Raw genomic sequence first — 26,451 nt, 5'->3', positions numbered from 1 at the left:
CCCCCCCCAGACTACATTAGTAATCCTGGCTTTCTTTTCTGACCCTCCCGAAGCTTTCAATGAAATGTCTCAGGAGCCTGATCTTTTTGCTTAAAATGGTGCAATTCCTTGCCCCGTAGTGTAAGAGGAGGTGTAAGCTTTCTTGATAAAAGAATGGATTCTTCTCCCAGCCAGAAGCTTTGTCCATGTCAGGAGCGTCTGCACCTTCTTCTTCCTCGCCTTTCAGTCGCTCACTGCCCATTATCTTAGATTACTCACCTCTTGGACAAAAACAGTAAAACCCTTAAGCCCTAATTGTGGTTTGCTTCTTTCCAGTTTATGCAGGAGGAACTCCTTTCTCTAGCTGTATGCAGCTGGGCTTGGTCCAGGTATTTGAGTTGATCAGATATTCTACTTAATAAACAGTTACTGCCTTACACTGAAACTGAATTACTGATTCCGCAGGATTTCTGAGGACCCAAATTGTCTCACAACATATTTACTGTTCTTTTCTTCTTCCCTTTTTAATCATGAACTTGACAAACATAAGCATAAACATTTCCATATGCAGGAAAAGAGGTTTGTATGTGAAACCAGGAATCTCCATTATGCACATTTGTTTCTTTTTTTAAAGTTGATTTTAAATTTAACATGGTCATAACAACACTGCCCTGCTTGTGTATGACCCCTTTTGAACTTCTCTCTGTTTTCTTCTGTGTATTTTTAGATGTTTTGTTAATACTATTTTCATTCTTTACATTTCTTTTACTACCCTCTTATATTTCTACTCCCCCCACAAAAAAAAAAAAAGCCCTCACTTGAAACAAAAAGTTTATTAAAGTAAAACAGATGCACATTGGTGTTCTCTGAAAATGTGGGTCTCACCCTGGAGCACTTATGTTCTTGGTCTTCCCCTACTTCTTGGCCTGGTTGTCTAGCCATCTTCATTTCTTTCCCAGCCTTTGTCTCATCCACTGCTTCCCTTCTCTCCCACCTAGTTCTGGAATCATGATCAAATTAATTTTGTCATTGTTTCTGGAAGAGTATGTCAACCTATTCCCCTATGACCCCACCCACCATCTTTGTAACTCTCCAAACCAATATTTTCCTTCTTTGCCATCACTCCCCTATTTGTCATCTCCCACTATTAGACTGTAAGTTCCTTGAGGGCAGGCACTGCTTTTACTTTTATATTTGTATCCCCAGTGTTTGGCACATAGTAAGCACTTACAGATGCTTTTTTTTGGGGGGGGGAAGGCAGGGCAATTGGGGTTTAGTGACTTGCCCATGGTTGCACAGCTAGTAAGTGTTAGGTGTCTGAGGTTAGATTTTAACTCAGGTCTTCCTGACTCCAGGGCCAGTGCTCTATTCACTGTGCCACCTAGCCGCCCCTTAACAGATGCTTTAAAATTTATTCATTCTGCACCATCTGCCTCTCTGCCAAGAGGTGAAAGAAGTGCTTCATCATCTGTCTTCCAGAGTTGTGATTGGTCATTGCATCAATCAGAATTATTAAGGCTTTCGAAGTTGTTTTCCTGAACAGAGTTATAGAATAAATCATTCTCCCAGCTCTATTGGCTTCATTCTGCATCAGTTCATACAAGTCTTCCAGGTTTATCTTCACAAAATAATATCCCATTTTCACTCATGTACCAGAATTTGTTTAGCCCTTCCCCACTTTGTGAGGAGGCATAAGGGAACAAAGGTCTGGTGCCAAGAGATAGAATGCCCTGTATAGTGAAATACAAGCAGACTGATTTGGTTGGAGCATAGCCAATCTACACGTACCTGGTAAGCCTTTACTGTGTGCCAGGCACTTTGCAGAGCTGCAAGGATACCAATAAAAGCAGAAATATGGCCCCTGCCCTCAAGGAACTTACATCCTAATGGGAGAAAAGAGTATACAGAAGTAAGCTGAAAAGCAGAGGAGGGGAGGAAAGGGAGATGGGGTGCCCTGGGGAGAAGAAGTGTTAGCAAAAGTCTGAAGAGGTATGAGACCTTGATGACCTGGGAGAGGCCACAGGGCAGAAGGTACTTCCCATGTGTGAACTCCAGGGCTGAAATGGAGTGGCTCATGAACACTCATTCTCCTGAATTCAGATCTGGCTTCAGACATTTACTATTAGGTGACTCTGGGCAAACTTTAGTTTCCTCATCTGTAAAATGAGCTGGAGAAAGAAATGGCAAAACCATTCCAATATCTTTGCCAAGAAAATCTCCAAAGGGGTCACAGAGGGTTGAACATGACTGAACAGCAACTGAACAGTGAGCTTCCAGGATGAAGAAGATTCCGAAGCATGGAGGAGGAATTCCAGAATGCAGCCTGCAGGGGACTATGGAGTATCTGAGGGGGAATAATGAATGTGTAATCAGTCTAGAAAGAAATCCTGGAGCCAGATTGTGAGGGATTTTAAATGCCAAATAGAGATGTGTGTCTGTTATACAACAGGCTAATAGACATGGTCAGAATTACACTTTAGAAGTATCAGTTTGTGATCAATTATGATAGACTTAGTTCTTCTCAGCAATACAGTGATCAAAGATAATTCCAAAAGACTTTTGATGGGAAATGCTATCCACATCCAGAGAAAGAACTATGGAGTCAGAATGCAGATTGAAGCATATTATTTTCACTTTTGTGTGTGTGTGTGTGTGTTTTTCCTTTCTCATGGTGTTTCCCTTTTGTCCTAATTCTTCTTTCACAACATGACTAATGTGAAAATATATTTAACATGATTGTACATGTATAACCTATATCAGATTGCTTTCTGTCTTAGGGAGGAGGGAGGGAGAAGAATTCAGAACTCAGAATCTTCTAAAAATGGATGTTGAAAACTATCTTTACATATAATTGGAAAAAATAAAATACTATTAAGTGGGGGGGGGAAGAAATATGAATTTGGCATGTCTGTGGGAGGAGGAGAAGGGGAGAGACTGGATGCCAGGGGACTATTTTGGAGGCTGTTGTAATAGTCTGGATGGGAAGTGATGAGGGCCTGAACCAGGGCAGTTAATGGTGCATGGAGAAAAGAGAGATATTGAGGTACTGTAATCGACCAGACTTGGCAACTGATTGGATTGGGGGGGAGTATGGAATGAGAGTGATATATAATGCCTAGATTATGAACCAAGAAGGGTAGAGGTATCTTCACCAGAAATAGGGAAGTTACCAGAAAAAGTATGTTTAAGGGGAAAGAAAGTTTGTTGTATTGGGGTATCTTGACTTTGAGATACCTGTGGGTTTTCTCATCAATGTCCAGCAAGGAATTGGCAATAAGAGAATGTTATTCTGGAGAGATGAGAGATGGATATGTAATATGGCATAGAGATGATTGTTGGAAACTGATTAGATATGGGGGGTGGAGGGGCAGGCAAAGGAAAGAACTGGACTGGATCCAGGGCAGAGCCCATCACATATAAGGGCCAGAATATGAAAGATAAAACTGCAGAGAAGACTAAAAATAATCAATTCAACATCTAGGAAGAGAGCAACACAAGAGAAACAATGTCATGAAAACCCAGGGAGGAAAGACTCTCCAGAAAGAGGGAGTAATCAGTATAATCAAATACTATTGAGAGGTCAAGAAGGGTGAATCTTTGGACTTAGCATGAACACAATCATTGGTAACCTTTAAAAAATCAGTTTCCATCAAATGATGAGAATGGAGCCAGTTTGTAAAACATTGAGTGGCAGGTAACAGTGGAGACAAAAGTGTAGATGGCTTTTTGTAGGAGTTTGACTCTGAAAGGAAGGAAAGCTTGAGAAGATGATAGTAGTATCAAGTGAAGACTTTTTAAGAATGGGGAAATTCTGGGCATATTTGTAAACAACAGGGAAAGATTCATTGGATAAGTAGAAGTTTATAATTACAGAGAGAGAAGGGATGGTTGAAGGAGCTGGCCACCTTATTCTTCAAGACTGGACCAAAGGAGGAGAGGGTATTGAAGTGGACAAGAGGGAATTTGGGATAAGTGCCTCCATTTTTTCAGTGAAAAATGAAACAAGGTCCTCTGCTGGCAGGAAGGAGGTGGAGTTGGTGATAATGTAGGTGCCATTAGAAGAGAGAATGGGATAGAAAGTCAATCAGGGAAAAGTAAGAGAGCTGACTCATAACAATAAGGACCCAGATGAGATTGGATAACATTAATCTGTAATAGATCCAGTCATTTGTAATGTGACCACCTCTGTCTTTGCTCAGCAACACAAGAGTGGGAAAGGGAGATGGTAGAAGGAATCCAGAGTTGGGCTCTGGAAAGGAACAGTGGGTAATAGGACAGATGAGCAAGGAATTCACTCATTATAGTACTTAGCTGTAGGGAGATATATCTTAACATTTTTATATTTCACATTGTAGTGCTAAAGATTACCTTTCTGGAATACTTTGTTCAAACACTCTGCCACTTAAAATTTATTTAAAGAGAGAGAGAGAGAAATCTGCTGGATCTAATTTAACTCCTTCCCTGGGGATTGTGCTCATTTGTAATTATTTATGATAACTTGATCCCAGGATAATAATAGAATTGGAGACATTCATCTGACTTCACTTTGTAAAATCACGTTTAATTTGCCCCTTTTTTTTCCTTTTGGTTTTCACTGCCCTATCCAAGTGAAGGCTCTTTGAGGGAGGCAAAAATGCTCATTTTTGTCTTTCCTATTGTGAGTGCATCTGAGTGCTTATAGCTCTCCCCTTCCCTCTTGAATGTACCCAGGCCTTCCATGACCTGATCTAGGCCAAGTCCATCTCAGTTGACCGTCCCTATACCTGCAGCATCCATCTTACCTGCTACAACAAGTCCATGCCAGGAAGAGGAAAAAAATGCCCAATGCTTTTGGCAAGGTTCCCTTGCCATCCCTCCTTGACATTCCTCAAACAAAGAATTTGACTACTTCCTAAGGATATCCCCAATCAAACTGCCTCTCAGATAGAAAAGTGGCTCATTTTCACCACCCACTGTTCTAAGAGTTGTTGAGAGTTAGACCAATTTGCCCCCACCTACAGTACAGAGTGGGAGAGCGGCAGGTGTGCTGAACTGTTAATGAGAGGTTTCCTAGGTGGGATTGCCTATATCCTGCCCACCACAGAGACTCCTGTGTGTAGCTTTACCTTTGAACTCTCTTCATGCTCAGCCTATGATCTGAGGGATTTGGTGACAATCCCTCCTTGACATGGTACTTTGATCCATGGGGAGTCCAGAGGAAGTGTTGTGATGTGTGGAATTCCCAGAGTTACAGGGATTCAGTGAGGAAGGGCACTGTGGCGAGTTATTGAGATTAAGTTTTTAATTAAAAGGAGCTGTGCTTGACACTTGGTGCCAAAAGGGGAGATCCTGCAGCTGGTGGGAGCAACCTTTGCCCTTCCACAGGTAACTCCTATTCAAGGATAAAGCATTATTGAAATGCAGGTTATTACTACTCACACCAAACAGGGCAGGGTGTATGGTGTGGACATTTAGAATCTCCGTCTTGCTTTGTGTAGGGAAATGAGGGGTTCTTTTCCAAGTTCTTTCCTTAGCTTCCCCTGCCCCAACAGGTATGAGGTAAATTTGAAAAGAGGACCCCATCCACAACTGCTGGCATTCTCTGGCTGAGCAGTAGACTCTCCTAGGACAAAGGTGACCTTGCCACAAATAAGGCAGAGAACCTGTCAGTATGAGGGGCTGACCCCTACCGCTTAAGGAAGGTTGTTCTTTCAGAGGTTCCTCTCATGTCTTTACCTCTGCCAGGGATGGGAAGGAGGGAGGAGATGGAAAACAAGGGGATGTGTATTTGAGTCCTCCCTCTGTCTCCCTCTCCTCCCCACAATACCCCTACACGCTGATCAGCAAGAAGAGCAGTGTATTCTTGTATTGAATGGAAGGTATCTAATCAACAATGTCTGTGATGCCATTGTGGAACTATTTCTAACACTGAATCCTACAGTCATTTACTTGGCATATAGAGATAGATACATATAATAGCTGACTGTGTGCCAGTTACTTCATGTATATTACTTCATCTGATCCTCATGATAATCCTGGGAGGTAAGGGCTATTCTCTCCATTTCACAGATGAAGGAAATGAAGGAGACAGAGGTTAAGTGACTTGCCCAGGGTCACACTAGTGTGTGTCTGGGGCTGGATTTGGGACTCAGGTCTTCTTGACTCCAGGCCTGGTGCTCTACTCACTGTAGCACCTAGTTGGCCTGATATGTATCTGTAACAACACATACACATTAATACATATTAATAAAGGTTCACTGTCGTTTATGCTGCACTCTCATTTCAGCACCCCTTCTCCTGCATCACTTCCTTTTGTTTTTCCTTTTCTATCCCTACTTTTTTTTCTCTTACCCTCTTGATATCCAAACTAGGATGGTGATCTTTGGAAAAATCATGAAATCCACAAGTAATTTGGGGAGAAAGGTCCCTCATTTTATCCAGTTATCCTTATCACAAACGTTATGTATTGTCAGAGAAACCAGTAGTAAATTACTAGATTTTCCTTCCTTACCCATAGAACAGCAACAAGAAGGGGAACAGCCAAAGGCTGTGGAGGGAGAACAACTTTGAGGCGTGGACCATCCGTGAATTAGTGAGGGTCTTCTAGAGGACCCCACCCCCACAAACGCTCCTTCTGTGGGGGCCCTGCCAGTGTGAGCAGCACTCGGGAGTCCTGGCAACATAGAGAGAAGACGGGTGACGTCACCCAGCTCTTCTGGGGCTTCTTCACCTCTCCAGTTGGGCGATGAGTGGAGGTTGGGGAAATGCATGACCAGCTTAATGGGTGATATCTCTATATCCCGTCCTTGCTAGGAGTTATGGCACCAGAGTAAGAAGTATATGAGAGGGGAAGAGGGGTATCCTTGGGAGTGCTCCCCAAGATCTCCCAAATCCTTATCACAATGTAACATCAGAGTGTTCGTCATGAGGGATGAGAGGGGCGATATCTAAGGAATCTTCTTCTGGTTCCCAGGGAGAAGTCACAGTGGAGGGAGACACTGGAGTTGGGGTAAAAGAAGAGAGTTGGGGTGTGGGTGATTAAGGGAAAAGCTGGGGGTCTACGAGTGCCTACTTGGAGTATGGGTGGCCACCTACCATTTGTAAAGCAAAAGCTTTAAGGATTGGCGAACATGCCTCCCTGGAGCTTGTTGGCCATGAATGTAACTCGTTGCTGAGCAGGGGAGCTGGGGAGTGTTGGGAGGTTTTCTTCTTCTGGCCGTATTTTTATGGGTGTATTTGTGCATGTGTGCCTCTCCCTACAGGTGCTGAGAGATGTCCTGAAGGACCTTTACCACCTACTGAAGCACGTGGTCCGTTTTGAGCCAGATGGAGCGGCCAAGCTGCATGCCCAGCTCGCCCTAGAAGAGCTAGATGAAATTATGAGGAGCTTCCTGTTCCCACCACAGAGACTGGAGAAGAAGATAGTGGTGCTTCCATAGCATGCCCTTCTACAAAGGGTGGTCAAGCTGACCAACAGACTTCTTCCAGAAAGGGGCCCTGCTCCCCTCCTGCTGTTAACAGCGTGGCCACACAGACAGCTTCCTGCCTGGGAATGTCACCCGGGGTCTGCCTGCCAAGATGCTGCTTGTGGAGCCCTCAATAACCAGCCTGGGGGGGGGGGGAAATGAGGGGAGGGATTTTGAGGCACACACTCACACTCACACCCCTCCCCAATCCCATCAGGGAGGAAGTGTTTATGTAAAGAAAGCTTATTTTTGTAGGAGGTGGCATTTGATGACCTGGAGATTCTCTCAGATTACTCTCAGAGGCAATCAGTGAGGAGCAGTTGTCCTCTGATGCTGACAAGGGCAGTCATTACCACAGCTGGGGAAGGGAAGGGACCAATGTCCGTGGAACACTCACCATAGAATGGGTTGATTTTAGAAAGAACCAGAAAGGGGACGTCGGGAGACCATGTAGTCCAGCCCACCTCCTCATCTCACAGATGAGGAAACTAAAGCCCAGAGGGAGGTCACAAGGTGAGTTAGTGGCCTCCTGACCGCCTGGCCAGGCCACCCGCAGCAGCAGGGCCGTGTCTGACACGTAAAATACAGGACTGGTGGTATTCCCAAGGGACAGTCACGGACCAGGCAGTTCCTGAGTGGAAGCCTCCAGATAAGAAGGGCAAACTCTCTCCATTTTCTCCCTGGCCTCATTTCCCCACCCTTTTTTGTGTCACAGCCGGAGGCACCTGAAACATTTGCAGGTGTCGATGATAAAGAATGGTCAGCATTGGTTTGGCTTCTCCCTCTCTGAGAAAAAGACATTTTCCTTAAAGTATAGATTTCTGCACCTCCCTCCCTTTGTCAGAAGGGATGATCTTGATTCTGATGGGAGAGGTAATATGTTTAGAAATGAAGGTGATATTAAAAAAATCCATAAACATTTTTAGAAGAAAGATGCCATTTCATGACTTGAATTGATAGTAAATACATCCAGCACAGTGTTGGACATAGGAGGCCAGCCTCTGTTCCGTGGCCTCAGTGGGGATACACACCAGAGAGTCTCCACTTCTAGCACAATTACTTTCACCTTGGCTAATTTAGAGACTTGAACAGTTGGAACTTGAATAACCTGAACTCTGCGGTATTATCTTGAAATATATTTCATGACAATAGTTATCATTTATATAATGTGCAAAGCCCTCTATGCTTTGTCAGCCCCATAACAACCCTGTGAGTTGGTGCTTCTAGAATTCACATTTTGTGAACGAGGAAACAGGCTGAGAGAGGCCAAAGAACTTACCCAGGATCACACAGCTAGTAAGTATCTGAGGCAGGATTTGAATTCAGGTCATCCTGACTCCCGAGTCAGCACACTTTATCTACTATACCACCTAACTGACCCCTTCCTCTCATTTCTACCTACTTTTTCACTCCTTGCTTAAGCTTACCCAGTAAACCATATTAAGGAGATGGATGGGTGGATGGATGGATGGATGGATGGATGGATGGATGGATGGATGGATGGATGAATAAGGTAGATTGATAAAAACACAGATATGTGTATACATACACATACATAAATATATCTGCATGTATGTGTATATGTATTTCAGTTTCTTGGCCTGCCTGACTACATGTCACTGAGATCTCTCCCATCAGATCTCCACCAGGCCCCACTCTCCTTTCCTCCTTTATTTTCTCCCCTTCCCTCTTCTTCCCCTTTCCAAGGTTCAGAGCTATAGCCCACTTTGCTTCCAAAGCCCTGTAATCAGCATCATGGTATGGGAAGTCCACAAAGGCAACGGCTGTAGGGACAAGAAGACCCTCCCAATGCTAGCTTCCAGGGCAACCGCATTCACTCTCCTCTCTCCTCGCCTTTCTTCCTCTAGCCAGGCATTGGCATGGAATTGGCTGTGCTCTTAGTGTCTTTTATTGACTGATTTGTAGTCTAGCCAGAATGGTACAATAGATAGATTCCTGCCCTGAGGCCCACCTTAAATACTTACTAGCCCTGTGACTCTGAGACTTCCCAAAGACTCAAATTCCTCTTCAGAAAAATAGAGATAATAATAGCATCTAAGTCATCGACTTGTTGCAAGAATCAAATAAATAATGAATGGAAAACATATATATATGGATAGAACACTGGGCCTGGGGTCAAGAAGATTCATCTTCCTGAGCAAATCCAGGCTCAGACACTTACTGTCTGTGTGACCCTGCACAAGTCACTTAACCCTGGTTGCCTCAGTTTCCTCATCTGTAAAATGAGTTCGAGAAGGCAGTGGCAAAGCACCCCAGTGTCTCTACCAAGAAAACCCCAGATGGGGACATGGTGAGTCAGACATGACTATAATGACCAAAGAACAGCATTCACTGGGGCGGCTAGGTGGTGCAATGAATAGAGCACTGGCCCTGGAGCCAGGATGACCTGAGTTCAAATCCAGCCTCAGACACAACACACACACACACAAAAACTAGCTGTGTGACCGTGGGCAAGTCACTTAACCCCAACTGCCCTCCAAAACAAACGAAAAAAAGAACAGCATTCACCTCGCTCCTCCCAGCCTCCTCCCATAACTAATATTTCCACTTACTGATTCATCTCCCTTTTATTCTTTTACCAATGTCTCCTCTGTTCCTAACTCAATTTGCTTCCAACTTTCTATCATTCTATCCACCCATCCATCTTTAAGAGCTAGCCCTGAGGAGCTTGGTACCCAACCACAGACCTGTCAGGGCCACCAATCCTTCTACCTTGCTTGCTTTCTGAAAAATTACCTTGGGGGTCAAGATGATATATGTTATAATATAGAAAACAAATGGACACATTTGCCTTGACGGTTCTGTTGAATTTTTTTTAAGTCAGCTTTATTCTTTTTAAATACAAATGTTGCCGTGAAATTCTGACTTCCCCTACCCTTTCTCAGCCATCACCCCTACAACTTAGCATCAACTTAGACTGTTCAGTGTTAATTTATTCTCTCCTAAGCATCTCTTGCTCAAAAGGAAAAGGAAAAGCCCATGAATGAATCTGCCCCCAGAGCACCCCCCCACCTCACTCATTCCTTTGTCTTTGAACCATTTGGGGTAAAGTGTTTTGTCTAACACTTGTGGGAGCCTCTACGTCTAAGACATCTGAAACAATGCAATCCTGTCTGTCACCGGCCTTAAAATGAGTTAGGCTAGCTCACTATGAAACCAAATTAGCTAGTCCGAGGCGGCAGTGTGATCCTTCATTCCTCGGCAAAGGGACAGGAGGCGGGGGAGAAGCAGGATGGAACTCTTTCAGGGCTGCCAGCCTGGGGTGGGTCAGATGAGGTGTCAGCTGTCACCCAAGGGAGATGATGCACCTGCAGTGGTCCCCCCACCAGCCCAAGACAACAAATGACCCTTCTGCGGCTTCCCCTATCCAACAAGTTCTGCGGGCAGACAACCCTGCCATCACATGCAGCAAAATCTCTGCAGTCAGCTGCGACAATGCAGCTCCTCAGACTCCCCCACCTCCCCCTCGGCTGCCTGCCTGCCTGCTCCAGGGCTGGCAAACCCTCTTTTTTCTCATTTATTCTTTGCTGTACTCCTCATCCTGCTGGTGGGCTAGGTCACACACAGCCATTCCCAAGCATGCTGGGAATTGAAGAGTTAATAAAAACCTATTTCAGCAAAGTGATGGGGTCTCTAGGGTCACTTACTTGAGGTTTTGTGGTACCAAGATTGGCAGCTGCCCTCCGATTCTCCATTAATGATGCCGGGACTCTGCTCCTCTTGGGTATACATAGTCCTGATCATTCACTATAATCTCTGTATTTTCCCGGTTTACATACCTACCCCACCCCCAAGATTTTTCAGCTTTGAACCCGTTTATCCATCTCTTTGTCTTACATTACTTAAAGCCTAAGGCTATAACATTACTTTTCTCACTACTTAAGAATTATGCTGGCCTCAAAAGGCTATGAATGCAAGAAAACTAGACCTCTCCTTTCCACATTATTAATTGCCAATCAACCCTGGATGAAATAAAGGGAACCTCCATACTTTACCCACCTTACTCCAGGGGCTCTCCCTAGAAAAGAAGAACTTAGTGTCTATGGAAAGGACCAGACAAGAAAGTTTCTAGACCAGCTTCAGCATATTTTTCCCCCTAATTCCCATCCCTATAAATATACTTCATCAGAGTAATTCACATTTATACAGGGTGTCCCAAAAGACTTAATGCACTTTTAATCTATTAAAACTTAAACTTTCATTAGGTCTTTTGGGACACCGGGTATAAGGTTTACAAAATGAGACACAGCCCATGATCTGGGGACACACACACTCCAGAATTGCAGGGATAAAGAGTGGGACAGCCCTGTGGGACAGCCTTGAAATCTAGACTTCTTCCGGGGATTCTGTTAATGCCCAAAAGTCTGCTTTAGGCAGCCACCAACCCAACTGCATGGGGAGGAGGACGTCCACTATTAAAAGGGGGGGAATCCCAGAGCTCCTCTCATTTCCTTTCTGGCTGCTGCCCCCCCATCCCCCAGGGCTCCACTCCCACCCCATCACACTAGTCTCACACAACCCTCACTTTCATTGGATGGAAAAGGTCATCAGAGCACAGAGAGGAGTCAAAATCGCTTGAAATATCTCTCTCGGTCTCCTTCAGTCTACTCCCCAACCTGGTTCACTGTTTACTATCAGGTAGAGATTCTGAGACCTAGCCAATAAGGACGCTGGAGTGGGCCACTGACATCCTGTAGCTAAGCCTGTGGATCCTCTGATTTCCATTCTGGCTCCTTCCACTAATAATTATGTAACTGTAGTAATTCTGGAGCCAGGGCAGGTATAAAAGAGGAGCCCACCCTTTTGGGGGGTGGAGCAGAGGGGGAAATTATCTCCCCCCCAAACTATAAGCTGTGTTCCTATGAGGGTTTCACGACCTGAAGCTGTAGGATGTCACACTCAGATGTCCTTCCTTCCTGAAATTTGGATATCCAAGAAACTCCTTCCCTCCCTAGACTCATCTTCCCCTCCTTTATAGTATTCTATTTCCCAATGTCCCCATCGTCACTGCAAGAATAACTTCTTACTAGGCCCTTACTGTGTTTGAATATTCCCCCAGACTTAAAAAAACCTTGGAATCATTTTTGATTCTTCTCTTTGTTCCTCCATGTCCCAAATCAATCAATCAATGAGTCATTCAACAATGATTAATTACGCACTCACCATGGTGAAGTCAGCTAAGTGGCTCAGTTCAGGGCCTGGAGTCAGGAAGAACTGAGTTCAAATTACACCTCACACACTAGCTGTATGGCCCTGGGCGAGTCACTTAACCTCTGTTTTGCCTTAATCCACTGGAGAAGGAAATGGCAACCCACTCCAGTATCTTTGCCAAAGAAACCCCATATGGGGCCTGGAAGAGTTGGATGGAACTAAACAACAACAACGTCAAAGGCAAGATGGAGACACAAAGAAAGGCAAAAAAAATAGCTCCTGCCCTCAAGGAGCTTACATTCTGATGAGGGAGCCACCATGGGCACAACTCTGTACAAGAAAATGGAAGCTGGTCGAGGACGGACGCCCCGCACAAAGCCACGTCCAGCAGAGGAGGGGAATGGCCTGCAAGGCATGAGGGTAGCCACTGCAGACAAGCATGGCTCCCATCCACAGCCCTGCCTCCCTGCAGCCCAGCCTGACTGTCGGCTAGCTGAGTCACAATCTCCCTTTGTCAGATCGCTTGGAGATAACCATCACTTATTATTATTGTAACCTCTAGGTGCTTTTATGCCAAACAAAGAGTCTACAAGAAGAGCTTGTAGTCATGAAAGACACACCTGTTTGCTTACCTGCAGATGGGCAGTCATGAAAAGAAATCACTTCTCTGCCACTGAACGGGATGACAAAGCGGGGAGCTGTTTGGACTGGGCTCGTACCTTCCTTTTCTTGCTGATGCCAGGGGGGATGACAGCTGCACCAGAGCGAGGGGGAGGGGGTTAATCACCCACTTTATACTGGACACTGGGGATGCAAAGGCAAAAAGGAAACAGTCCCTGCCCTCCAAAAGCTTACATTGTATAAATGGTCGTAAGATAATAGATTTTAAACTGGAAGACTTTAGAGGTTATTGAATCCACAGTCTACATCTAGAGAGATGAAATGGCTTACCCAAAGTCATGTAGCTAAGGAGCCAATAAGGCAGGATTAGAACCCAGGTGTTCCTGCCCGCATGTCTGGCATTCTCACTGCTGCACCACACGGCCTTTTTATTGTTCAGTCATGTCTGACTCCTCCTTACCCCATTCGGGGTTTTCTTGGCAGAGATATTGGAGCGGTTTTCCATTTCCTTCTCCAGCTCATTTTACAGATGAGGAAACTGAGGCAAACAGGGTTAAGTGACTTGCCCAGGGTCACATAGCTAGGAAGTGTCTAAGGCCAGATTTTGACTCCAGGCCCAGTGCTCTATGCACTGCACCACCTAGCTCCCTACACAGCCTCTACACATACCCATATATGTGTATAAAAATGTTTTTTAAAAGGTGATTTGGTGGGAAGGTCTGTTCATACAATAAAAAGTAGACTCTGTCTCTAAACAAATTAGTCTCTGGGAAGGATCTGAGCTGGGGGGCTTTCTTTGGCCTCAGTTAGCCAAGAAGCCTGTTCCTGGTTTCTGAAGAACATGCAAATCTGAAGAGTGACGGAATATTGTCCAAAACAAGCCAATTCTAACAAGTATCTATCTACTTATTAAGGACCTCCTGTGGGGGAGACATGAATGACGAGGTGGCAGAGTGGATAGAAAGCTAGACCCAGAGTCAAAAAGACTCCTCTTCCCGAGTTCAAATCCAGCCTCAGACACTTCCTAGCTGTGTGACCCTGGGCAAGTCACTTAACCCTGTTTGCTTCAGTTTCCTCATCTGTAAAATGAGCTGGAGAAGGAGATGGCAAAGCTCTCCAGTATCTCTGCCAAGAGAGGTCACAAAGAGTCAGACATGACCAACAACTCAACAACAGATGGGCAAAACATGGTGCTGGGTTGGGGGGAACAAAGACAAGATGAAAAATAGACCCCGTCCCCAATCAAGTCCAACAAACATTTATCACACGATGTTCTGGACACTGGACTAAGCACTGGGAGCTTAGATTCTTAACTGAAAAGAACAGAATAGGCACCATAATGCAAAGAGGGAGAGAAACCAGCAACTACAGTGTATGAGGTTTCCCTGGTGGGGAAACCCCTCTTACACCTTCTATGCAGGAGTTGCCTAGAGCACCAAGAAGTAAGTGACCTGCCCAAGATCTCCTAGCCACTATGGGTCCCAGGTGGGACTTGAACCCAGGTCTTTCTGACTCCAAGGTCATGTCTTGATCCACTATACCCTGTGGTCTCTCCAAATAAAGTTAGGGAAACTGAGGCTCAGAAGGGTGTTCTTGGCTTCAAAGTTGGCTCCCTATCCTGAAGTAGCAAGAGTCACCAGAAGGACAATTCTAAGAGGTGGGAGCTCAGGAGGGTACATTGTGGTCATAGTCACTGAGCAGGATACAGAGGCAGCTCATGCAAAGGCATGAAAGCACGAGATGCCAGGTTCAAGGAACAGCCCTCTTGCCCTCCCACCAATGGTTGTGTGTACCAGTTAGGCCTTGGTGAACATCAGGGCAGTGACTCATGGATGCCGACAGCCTTGTGAGCATTGTCCAAGTTTAACAACATAGTAAAGCCCTATTACCATCGTGGTCTAAGAGGATAAAGATCACATACGTGTTCTCTCAGCTACATTATGCCTCATTATATTTACACTGTCCTTGCCCTCATTTCCTGGGAGGATAAACTCTCCTTTTTTGTTTAAGAGATGACCAAGGGGCGGCCAGGTAGCACAGCGAGTAGTAAGGGCACCGGCCCCAGAGTCAGGATGACCTGGAATCGAATCGGGGCTCAGACACTTAGCACCCACCCAGAAACACCTGGCCATGTAACCTTGAGCAAATTACTTAACCCCAATTGCTTTAAAAAAAAAGAGAGAGATGAGCAAGAAGGCTAGGCAAGGCAAGGCAGCAAGCCTTTAGTAAATGCTTACTACATGCCAGGCATAGTGTGAAGCCCTGAGGAGAGAAAATCAAGTTCAAAGACAGACCCTGTCCTCAAGGAACTTCCATTCTATTGCAAAAAGGAGTTTAAAAGGGAGGGGGGAAGGAAAGGAAAGATACCCATTGGGAAAGCCTGTGGGAATGGTGTGTTGAAGTCCCAAATGTCAGAAGTAGAGACAAGAAAGGAAGGAACATTGGCCAGCCCAGCTCCTTCCTCCAAAGAGATCCCAGGAGGAGCTCACCAATGGGAGGAGGGGGCTGGCAGGGCGAGGGATGTCCCAAGATGCAAAGGGGACAATGGATGTTTCAGGGTAAGTTGGCAGCTGGGGCATTGTGGCAAAGTCCATGAAGTCAAAAGCAGAGCTGGGAAGGAACACTTCTGCTACAAGCAGCTATTCCCATCATCACCCCCAAGTATACACCAAAACCTGTCTTCCCCAAAATTGTAAAACTTTTTGGACATCAAGGAAATGTGTCATTGTTCCATCAGATGGCCAACACTACTGGGCTCTGTACTTTGGCAGCATTTATAAAATGGGTAAAGAATTCCATGTTCATCTCCTCTTTGTTCAAAGACCTTGGTAGGGGGCTGGCTCAATCGTTAAAAATCACTCTTCTAGGGGCAGCTAGGTGGTGCAGTGAATAGAGCACTAGCCCTGGAGTCAGGAGGACCTGAGTTCAAATATGGCCTCAGACACTTGACACTTAACTAGCTGTGTGACCTTGGGCAAGTCACTTAACCCCAAACCCTTGCCTCTCCCCCTCATGCTTTTACTCCATCATCTTGGCTCTACCCCCCCCCCCTTTCCCCCACCAAAAAAAAAAATCCCTCTTCTGTGGCTGCAAGCCAGACAGGGTGGGGAGAAACTAAGACACCAAATGAAGAAGCTGGAAATACAGCCTCATTTCTTAGATTTTGTTTTCAAAGGGCTAGCTATACCAATATTCCCATATATAGAGAGACTCAAGGGAGTGTGTGTGTGTGTGTGTGTGTGTGTGTGTGTGTGTACTGGGGGAGCAGTCAGTGGTGATCAATCAAATTACCCCCCACCCCTTTTTAAAGTAAGTGTCAAGATGTGAAGTACAATTCTTTAACCAGGTGAGAACTCCTCTCTGTGGAATCAATCGATCAAACCTTAGATTAATTATGGCAAAAATCCTTTCCTAGGAAGTGAGGTCAGATTGACTGAGGAAACTTGATCATGTCCTGTGGGTCCATCAATAGAATATCGAGCCAATTTGGGCCAGAGGGATCCGAGAACCTGGCAGTAGAGGGGAGAATGAGAAGAAATCGATTGGAGAAGAGGAGAGAGAAGAACTCAGCCTCCCCAGTTGGAGAAGGACTTTGTAAACTTCAGAAGGTCAGACGACTTGCTTGGCTCTTGTAGCATCCCCAGAACAACAAAGTCTGGTGTTAGCCTCTGGACATCAAGAATGGAAAAAGGAGTGGATGTTATGAGGAACAGCAGCTTCAAAGCTCTGTAACAAGCCCAGCAGAAAAGCTCTACCCTACCTAAGAGGAGCATAGTAAGGACTCCATTCTAGGAAATACAGGTTTCCTCTTTGCTCTGAAGGAAGTTCCAGGGTAAGATGGCGGCTGCAGCATTGTGGCAAACCATTGGTGGGAGGGCAAAGTGTGTCACAGACTTTTGGGAGGTAGTTTTGTACTAACCATAGCATCTCCTTAGTAAAGACCCCTTTCTAAAAGCGAATTAAGCCTGGTTGGCTAATTCATATCAAATAATAATCATAGGAACGTACGCTGATGGGGGCCTAGTGAATGATAGTATCAGAAAAAAATTATGTGTTACATATATATATAAACATTTTTTCTTTTCAATTTTTGTTGCTATATTTGTTTTTACATAGCTTTCATTTACAAATATATCCTTCTTGCTTCCCCTACCAAGCAAATCATCCCTTGAAACAAAACAAAAAAGCAATTCATTAGAACTAACCAACCATATCACCTGAGTGATTGTATGTAATGCTTTGCATTCATAGGCCCCCACTTTTGCAAAGGAGGGAAAGAAGGTGGATTTTCTCCTATTTCCTCAAGATTCACGCTTTTTTTGACCATTATATTTACATAGTATTCAGTTTCTCATTTTTGCTCTTTCACGTTTATATCATTGAAGTTGGTGTGTGTGTATTGTTTTCCTGGTTCTATTTACATCACACTTCATCAGTTCATATAAAGCTTCCCAAGCTTCTCTGAATTCTTTGCATTCATAGTTTTTTAGGGAATAATGTTCCACTACCACATTCATCAGCCATCCAGTCCAACCCATACTTAAAAAAAAGAATCCTCTGTACACTATACCTGACAGATAGTAAGCCAGCTTTTACATAGCTCATAAGCAAAGTAGACTAGTAGAAAAGACACTGAATCACAAACCAGAAAACCCATGCTCCAGTCCTGGCTTCACCTTCCATCAGCCATGAAGCCCTAATATATGGGATGGAGTGGAATGGAATGAGAGAGAGAGCCTAACACAGTAGAGAGAGGGCAGTCAGACTTGGGTTCAAGTCCGATCCTAGACAATTTATTTAATCTCTCAGTATGCAGATGATTCTCTAAATTGCTATTCAACTGCTTATTCTGCATCAGTGAAGAGAATTGCAATTAGGAGTTCCCTATTCTGAGAAAATCAAAGGTCCAGATTTCCACTCCAATCAGTCCTGTCCCCCATAGGAGACAGAAGATACCAATACTCTAGAAGGAGGGTATTTTAACATGAGGGGTACAGGAACTTGTTTGCTTTTATTGGTAAATAGCATTTTATTTTTTTCCAATTATATGTAAAGATAATTTTCAACATTCATTTTTTTGTAAGATTTTGAGCTCCACATTTTTCTCCTTCTCCCCTCCCCAAGACTGCAAGCAATACAGGTTATACATGTGCAGTCATGATGAACTTGCTTTAAAACACATTTGAATAACCCTATTTCGATAGAATCTGTTTTCTTCACAATCTTCTGCATTTTGTCTTATGCACTTAAAAGCATGATTCTCATGAGGGATGGAGATGCTTCTGCCCCAAGATACCATGGCACACCCAGAGATACCTCTGCCCCAAGGTCCATGGCACACAAAAAGAATCCCAGAACAAACTGGTTTTTTTCTTTTGTTCACCATTTCAGCACCTCAAGGATCCAGATGTTGTTGTTCTGGGTACTACCACCTCTTCTACATGGATGAGCACAGAGGCCTCCCTTTGTAGGCAACCTCGTAATAAGCCTCTCTGGACTCAGCCAGGCCTTGGACAATAGACAGTTTGTCCAGAGGCCTGTTCTCTATTTTATATGCCATGAATCAGATGGCATCAAGACCTCACCACTAAAGAGTGGCCCAGCATATGTGGATGGAAGTTATTAAGGCAGAGAGTACCCAGTCTTATTTTGGGAAGAGACAGGAGAGCCTTCTTTGCTAGGGTGCCAGGAAAAAAAAGCTTCAGGGCTTTTAAGTGGTTTGTTCCTGTAAATAATGTAAGAAGCCAGAAGCCGGGCTGCAGACAGCTCAGAGGAGTGCATGGGTGGGGTATTTCTGGTTCAGTCTCCTATTAATCATCTTCACAAGAAGTCTTGCCCTGCTGGGGGATGCCCTGCACTTCCTGTTCCTCTCTGTAAGATCACCATCCACTGTGGAAACTTCAGAACCAGTGGTAGGTCCCATAAGCCCTGTGGAAGGTCCAAGCTCAGAGAGGAAGGCTAACACAGGTGATGCCAGTAAGAGGTGGAAGTGGTTCAGAAAACTGGGCAGGAGGAGGCCTCTGCTGAGAACTCTAGCATTTAAGGAAGGAGAAGGAGAAGGGAAGGGTGATAGGGGGCTCATGACCCCACTGAAAGAGCCTTGTGTTTATTCCATGTGGGCCACCATCTGAATAAGAAAGCTGTCCCCGAATCAGTCTGAGGAGGGCTGCTTCCCTTCTCTCCTGTTAGGGTTAGGTGGGCTGCTAGGTGGCACAGTGGATAGAGTGCCATCAGGCCTGGAATCAGGAAGACCTGAGTTCTAATCTGACCTCAGATACTAGCTCTGTGACCATGGGCAAGTCACTTAACTCTGATTGCCTCAGTTTCCTCATCTGTCAAATGACCTAAAGAAGGAAATGGCAAACCACTCCAGTATCTTTGCCAAAATAACCCCAAATGGGCACAAAGAGTTCTACATGACTGAACCGACTCCACAACCACAAATAAACACAAATTCTTTAAATACAAGATAATTTGGAAGGGAGGGCACCAGCAGCTGAAGGGGAGGGGTTCATGTAAATTGTATTTCAGACCGATTCTAGGAGGTAGATGTATGTCAGGGATGAGGGATGGCCAGGACAAAGACGCATAGGCTGGAAATGTGTGTGAAAAGCAAAGACCATTTTGGCTGGGCTGTGGAGTGAGTGAGGGGCAGTGATGTCCAGCATGGCTGGAAAGATTGATCGGGGCCAGGATGTGAAGGGCTTTACAGGCTAGATGGAGGACTTTATTGTAGAGTTGTGACAGCCTGGGAAGGATAAATTGGAATGGGAAGAGACAAGGCAGGGATACTAATTAGTCAGTCAAACAGAAAGCATTTAGTAAGTGTTTTAAGGTTTGTGAAGCACCTTCCAAATATGATCTCATTTTGGGTATCATGGTGCTTGCCTTCTTCATAGGTGGGAGAGGGACTAGATGGAAGGAGGGAATTTGGAGCCTAAAAATCAAAATCTAAATATCTATACATATATCTGCACGTGTACATGTATGTACATGTGTACACATGTCTGTGCATCTGGGTGTACATGTATGACTGCACATATGTGCACGGTGTGTGTATACATATATATGCCAAATATCTCATTCTATTCTCACAACAATCCTAGGATGTAGGTAATATTATTCCCATTTTACAAATAAGGAAACTGAGGCAGAGTCTAAGTGCCTTGGCCAGGGTCACATGGCTAGTAAGTTCCTGAGACTAGATTTAAATTCAGATCTTGTACACTCTGGGTCCAGTGCTCTATCATTACACCACCTAACTGCACCTTTCCTCCCTCTTCCTCTACCCCAACCCCAGCCAAATGGGAGAGATTTCAGACAGTGAAACAGGCTTTGGCTACCACCAATACTGAGCCCCCTGCTCTGTGGCATCCCTCTAATTGCAAGGTCTTTTTCTCCTCTCTGTACCTTAGGGTTCACCACATTCCTTTCAAAGATACTCTATTATTGGTGAGATGTATTAAGCTGGGCTCTTCCCCTACCCTCCCTGTCCCGACTTAGAAGACACTGTATTGGATAAGCAGTTTATATATACTTTTTGAGAAAATGAATTGCCTTTTAATTTTTTTTCCAGGAATAATTACTAAACTAACAGAGAATATCCAGCATTGATTTAAGGGAAGGACAGATCTAGAAAAAAGGATAATCTGGGGGGGGAGGGTGGAAAGAATGGGGGATTTTCAAGCTTTAACATTTCAGGAAAAATCCATTTGAATTTCCCCTTTGGAACCCAGCCTGAGATCCAGCTTCCAACTGATCTCTTCCTGTTGGTGCCTTAGTTCCTTGTCGGGTGGACGTGGGGAGCAGAATGGGCATCTCTGGACAGCTAAGCAAAACTTCTTTAACTGAAGATTCAGGAGGTCCTGCCCCCAAAGTGCCTTGGATGAATTTATCTGATCACCGCACATCCTTGCCTGTAAGAAAGTTCCTTCACAACCACTGATTTCAGCGTAGGGCCAGAGGAGAAAATTATGGGAGGGCAGCTGACTTCAGTTACAGCTCTATTTATTTATTTACTTTCTTTTTTGGAGGGTAATTGGGGCTAAATGACTTGCCCAAGGTCACACGGCTAGTAAGTGTTAAGTGTCTGACGTCGGATTTGAACTCAGGTCCTCCTGACTACAGGGACGGTGCTCTATTCACTGCGCCACCTAGCTGCCCCTCAGCTTTTTTTTTTTAATTAGCCTCAAAGCAAGGCCAGGCATGGCACTAAGTGCTTCATTTTTATTTTATTTTGTTATTAGTAATAATAATAATAGCATTTATATAGCACTTTGAAATGTGAAAAAATGCTCTATATAAGGTGACCCCACAGTCTCAATGTCATTTAATAGCTTCAGACTGCTCTAAGCCTTTTGAGACGCCCTGTTTATTTTATTTTATCTCATTGGATCCTCACAGAAGCTCTGGGAGGCAGGTGCTGTTATTATTATCTCTGTTTTATTGTTGTTGTTTAGTCAACCAGTTGTATATGACTCTTGGTGACCCCATTTGGGCTTTTCTTGGCAAAGATGCTGGAACAGTTTGTCATTGCCTTCTCCAGCTCATTTTACAGATGAGGAAACTGAGGCAAACAGGGTGAAGTAACTTGCCCAGGGTCACACAGCTCTCTGAGAGTCACACAGAACCTATCTGAGGCTGGATTTGATTCAGATCTTCCTGACTCCAAGGATGGCACTCTCTGTTTTACAGATGAGGAAACTGAGGCTGAGAAAGTTTAAGTTTCTTTGCCCAGGGTCCCATAACTAGTAAGTATCTGATGGTGGATTTGAACTCAGGTCTGACTTACTCCAACATTCTAACCACTGTACCACCTAATTCCCCCATGAAAGTGAATCTTTGGGGAAGGGGAAATTCTATTTCGAAGACTGAGTTGGAATGACTGTCAGACAGATCATCTCGTCTATAATAGAGGAATAACTGAGACTACTATTTTGGAGTGATTTTAAAGGAACCATTTATCAAATGAAGGATTTTGACCTTAGAATTAATTATGAGCTTTTCCCACTGGGGAGAGCTGATACATTCTGGCAGCAGCTCCTTGGCCCTGTCCCCCACCTCGCCCCCCACTATACACGGTGGGAAAGGGATCAGAAAAGGTCTTTGATACATGAGGTCAGGATGTGAAGGCAGTCACCTTTCAAGGTAGAGTCTATCTCTCCTTCCCCCAGTGCTTGGGGGTCAGCAAGGCCGCAAAGCAGGGCAGGGGAGACATCTAGAGAACATCCAGCTATGTGCAAGACGATTTCACAGCACTAAGTTACAAAGATGTACATCAATATAGAAAGCTCTAGGGGAGGAAACTCCCTTCACCACCAGTCAGCAATTGTTTTGTAGTTTATAGTCTGAGATTGGGGCTTTAAGTCACATAGATCGTATGTGTCAAAGGCAAAACTTGAACTCAGGACTTCCTATCTCTGAAGACAACTCTCCTTCCACTGATGATAAACACATTAAAGCAACTCTCTCAGTAGGATTGAGAGGTCTCCGCAATGTAGTAAAAATCATTGCCTTGATGATCAGAAGACCTTGGGTTGGAGTTCATAATTTCCAGCTAGAATACAAGCTTCTTGAGGGCAGGAGCTTCTTACATTTTTGTATTTCTTGTATCTAGCCTGACAGCTGACTTATTTGACTTCCTGAATAGAGATAATACCAGAGATATCTCCCTCACATGGCTATTATGAAGATAAAATAGGTCGATGTATGTAAGACACTTTGTAGCCCTTAAAGTCACATATAAATGTCAGCTATCATTATTGCAATCACTATTGCAATATATTACTATAAACAACACCACCACAACTACTACTACTACCACTACTACTAAAACAATTAATAATTGGAGATAATAGAATTGAATTACATAAATATTTGAAGTTTGGTTCCTTCCAATTTGGTTTTAAAATTGGTCTGTATTTGGTTTCTTGGTTGAAAAATGAAACCTGTTTGTGAAAATATCAGTCTTGAATCAGTTACCTTAAAAAAAGTGAGCCTGGAGACAGTGTCATCCTTCCCCAGACTGAGGCTGTCTCTGCTGTGCATCTTAGAGCACCATGGTCATCACTGGCTTAGCATGCAGGGTCACTGGAGGAGTCAGCTCCTAGTTTCTGCTTCCCTCATATCCTAAATGTGGGGCCAGCCCTTCCCCGCCTCCATCTGCCCATCTGCTTTTGCTCATTCTCTGTTTGGGTTTTGGTAGGACGACCCCCTGTGGAACACCTGGATGATGGCAACTGAAGCTTCCCCAGTCCTTCCTGTTACTCCCCACCCACCCACCCCAAACTGTCAGTCATTCTCATCCAAACCCTTGCCACATAAATCTGAGAATCAAAGTCTCACCAGTATAAAATTGAAAATGAAGATACTCGAAGTATTCTGAGAAGACTCCGTTTCTTCATCTGTAACATAAGGGTTTGGACTAGAAAACTTCATGTCCGGTATCTGAGGTCCAGGGATTTGTTCAGGGTTACATAGGGAGTAAGTCTTAGATGAAGAAAATCATTGGCTTCATTGCACTGATCTAATGCCCTTGGCAGCTCCCCGTTCTTTATAAAATAAAATCCAATACCTTAGCAAGGCATTCAAGACCCTCTGTATCTGGCCCTAATCCTGACTCTCTAGTCAAACTAAAGAGAATTTCTCATCAGCCCCCAAATATACCTAGTTCACTCCTGTTTTCATTTCTGTACATAAGCTGTTGGCCTCATCAGGAATACTCTGCATCCTGCTCTCTGCCCATCCAAATCCCACCTACCTTCTTACCCATCAACACTAACTAGGCTTATGCCCTGAAGAGATCAAAGACAGAGGGAAAGGAGGACCCATATGAACCAGGAGCACTTTTTGTTGTAGTAAAGAACCAGGTACAACCAACTGGGCAATGACTGAACAAAATCTGGCATATAATGTTTATTTGGGGAGGGGGCATTGGTACGGGGAAGGTGAGGGTAATGATAGTGATTTGAAAGAAAGAAAACAACATCTGAGACATTTAGAAAACTATACTGAAGGGGCGGCTAAGTGGAACAGTGAATAGAGCACAAACCCTGGAGTCAGGAAGACCTGAGTTCAAATCCGGCCTCAGACACTTAACACTTACTAGCCGTGTGACCTTGGGCAAGTCACTTAACCCCAATTGCCCTGCCCTTCCCCCTCCAAAAAAAAAAAAAGAAAAACTACACTGAAGAGAGCAGAAAGAAGTTCAAAAAGGGAACACCCACAAGACAAGTAGTGTTGAATTTGATGTATTCTTTATTAAAGAAATAAACCCAACCTATGCACGATAGAATGATGGTTTCATGAACAATCCTATTTTTCTGTCCTTTGTATATGGAAATGTTCATGCTGGTTGATGATTGTCAGGTTCATAAATAAAAACATTTTTAAAAAAAGCAAATGCATTTTCTCTCCCATAAAGGCTAGATCAGGGGTGGGGAACCTGCAGCCTCCAGGCTACATGTGTCCCTCTGGGTCCTTGGGCACAGCCTTTTGACTGAGACCAAGTTTTACAGAACAAATCTTTTTATTCAGGGGATTTGTTCTGTGAAGTTAGAATTCAGTCAAAGGGCCCCACTTGAGGATCTAGAGGGCCACATATGACCCCAAGGTCACAGGTTCTTATCCCTGGGCCTGATCAAGCCCCATCTTCTCCATGAAGCCTTCCTTCCCTGATCATGTTACATCAGCTTCCCTCCCCTCCCCTTACAGTTACTACCCTATCACAATTTTTCATTTGGTATGTAATTATGTACTATTTGACATCGTTATTGACATTTACAAGAGCATTTGTCTTGTCCCCCGAATCTGTAGACTTCTAGAAGGCAGAGAGCATATTTTAAGCTTACATTTTCTAACCTAATCACCATCATAGGCACTCGATAAATATTTGTCAACTGAATGAGTGCAGGATTTATCTCCTCTTACTAATGTGATGAATAAGGACAAGCATTCCAAGAGCTTAGCCCTGTGGAACGAGGCTAGGAACCAACTCACATGGATCTGAATCCACACTAAAAAAAAAAATAATTGGGGTGGAATTGAGTTTACTTCTATATCCCTGGTGGCAAAGTAGAGATAAAAATTGGGCTTTATTGAATCTCTCTCTTAAAAAGCATCCCCCTACTGCTAAAAGATGTTTATAAAAGGGCCTCACAAAAACTGCCTGTTAATTATCTGCAAAATCATGCAGATATACTTTCTATGCAAAGGTAAGGATTTTCTTATCTGGGTAATAGCACCAGGTCCCTACTCAAAGCAAAACTGCAAAGACAATTTACTCCCTAGAGGAAGCCAGTTAGTGCAGAAAGAAAGGTGGTTTCTCAATTATTAGCTTTATGGCATTGCTTTATTTAAAAGTGCTGTTCACTTAGGATGGGTCTAGCAGGCTGATGAAGTGGTCTGGAACAGAGCTTCATGATTCCTTTTACCAAATGGAATCAGAGAGGCGGTGGAGGCATCAATGCAAAGGCTACTGATATTTACAGTTCCCTTCTCCTAAACTAATTAGTGGCAGATGACAAATGGACCAGTGTCACAAAAACTGCCCTGCAAGTTAGCATCTTAAGGTTGAGCAGAGAATCCTGAGAGCCATTCACTAAATGATTGATTACTTCATTGAGTGCTCAGCACTGGGTGAAATAGGTGGGGAGGGGCTTGGGTGGCTATCAGGTTAAGACCAAATGACTCTGGAAGTCCATCCCAGTCCTTAGGAGACTGTCATTCTCAGAATCCTGCCCTTTCTGTTTCCTGTGACTTCCTGTGCAGAAGCCTTCTGATTCTCCTTCCTCTTTATCCCCAAATCACCTTCTGTTTGGGTACAACCCCCCTCCCCCCGCCTTTTCTTTGCTCAAAGCGCACAATGAGTTAAATTGGCAATACCATAGGAGAGAAGGGGAACTGATGCATGTGGTTTCCCTTTAGATAAAAACAATGGAGGAGGGGTTCAAGGCATAACGCAAATCAGTTTTCTTCAAATATATGAGAGTTTGCAAAGGGCTGTATGGGTGGTATGGAAGACCTGTTAGCAAAATTTGCAGTATTTGATACCAGTAACCATTCTTCCTCCTCCTCTTCCTTCTCTTCTTCATCCTCCTCCTCCTCCTCCCCCCTTCTTCCTCCCCTTTCCTCTTCCTTTTCTTTCTCTTCCTCTTTCTCCTCTTCCCTTCCACTTCCTCCTCCTCTTCTTCCTTCTCCTTCTCTTCCTCCTTCGCCTCCTCTTCTTCCTTCTCCT

The 26,451-nt window shown here is 44.2% G+C and overlaps 1 protein-coding gene across 1 annotated transcript in view; it reads left to right on the top strand.

Annotated features, from left to right (window-relative positions):
• The window catches only part of TANGO6 (transport and golgi organization 6 homolog), a 205,972-nt gene extending 194,902 nt beyond the window's left edge, over nucleotides 1-11,070 (top strand). The window contains exon 18 of the mRNA XM_069085484.1: nucleotides 7,221-11,070. Coding sequence (XP_068941585.1) covers nucleotides 7,221-7,397 — 177 coding nt within the window. The 3' untranslated portion in view covers nucleotides 7,398-11,070. The remainder of the gene's footprint in view (nucleotides 1-7,220) is intronic.
• Nucleotides 11,071-26,451: the final 15,381 nt, after the last annotated feature.

The sequence above is a fragment of the Petaurus breviceps genome, unplaced genomic scaffold, assembly GCF_028583685.1.
Source record: "Petaurus breviceps papuanus isolate PSGF00001 unplaced genomic scaffold, PetGlider_PUasm1.0 176, whole genome shotgun sequence".
Taxonomy (NCBI): domain Eukaryota; kingdom Metazoa; phylum Chordata; class Mammalia; order Diprotodontia; family Petauridae; genus Petaurus; species Petaurus breviceps.
This window is presented reverse-complemented; position numbering and strand designations above follow the sequence as displayed.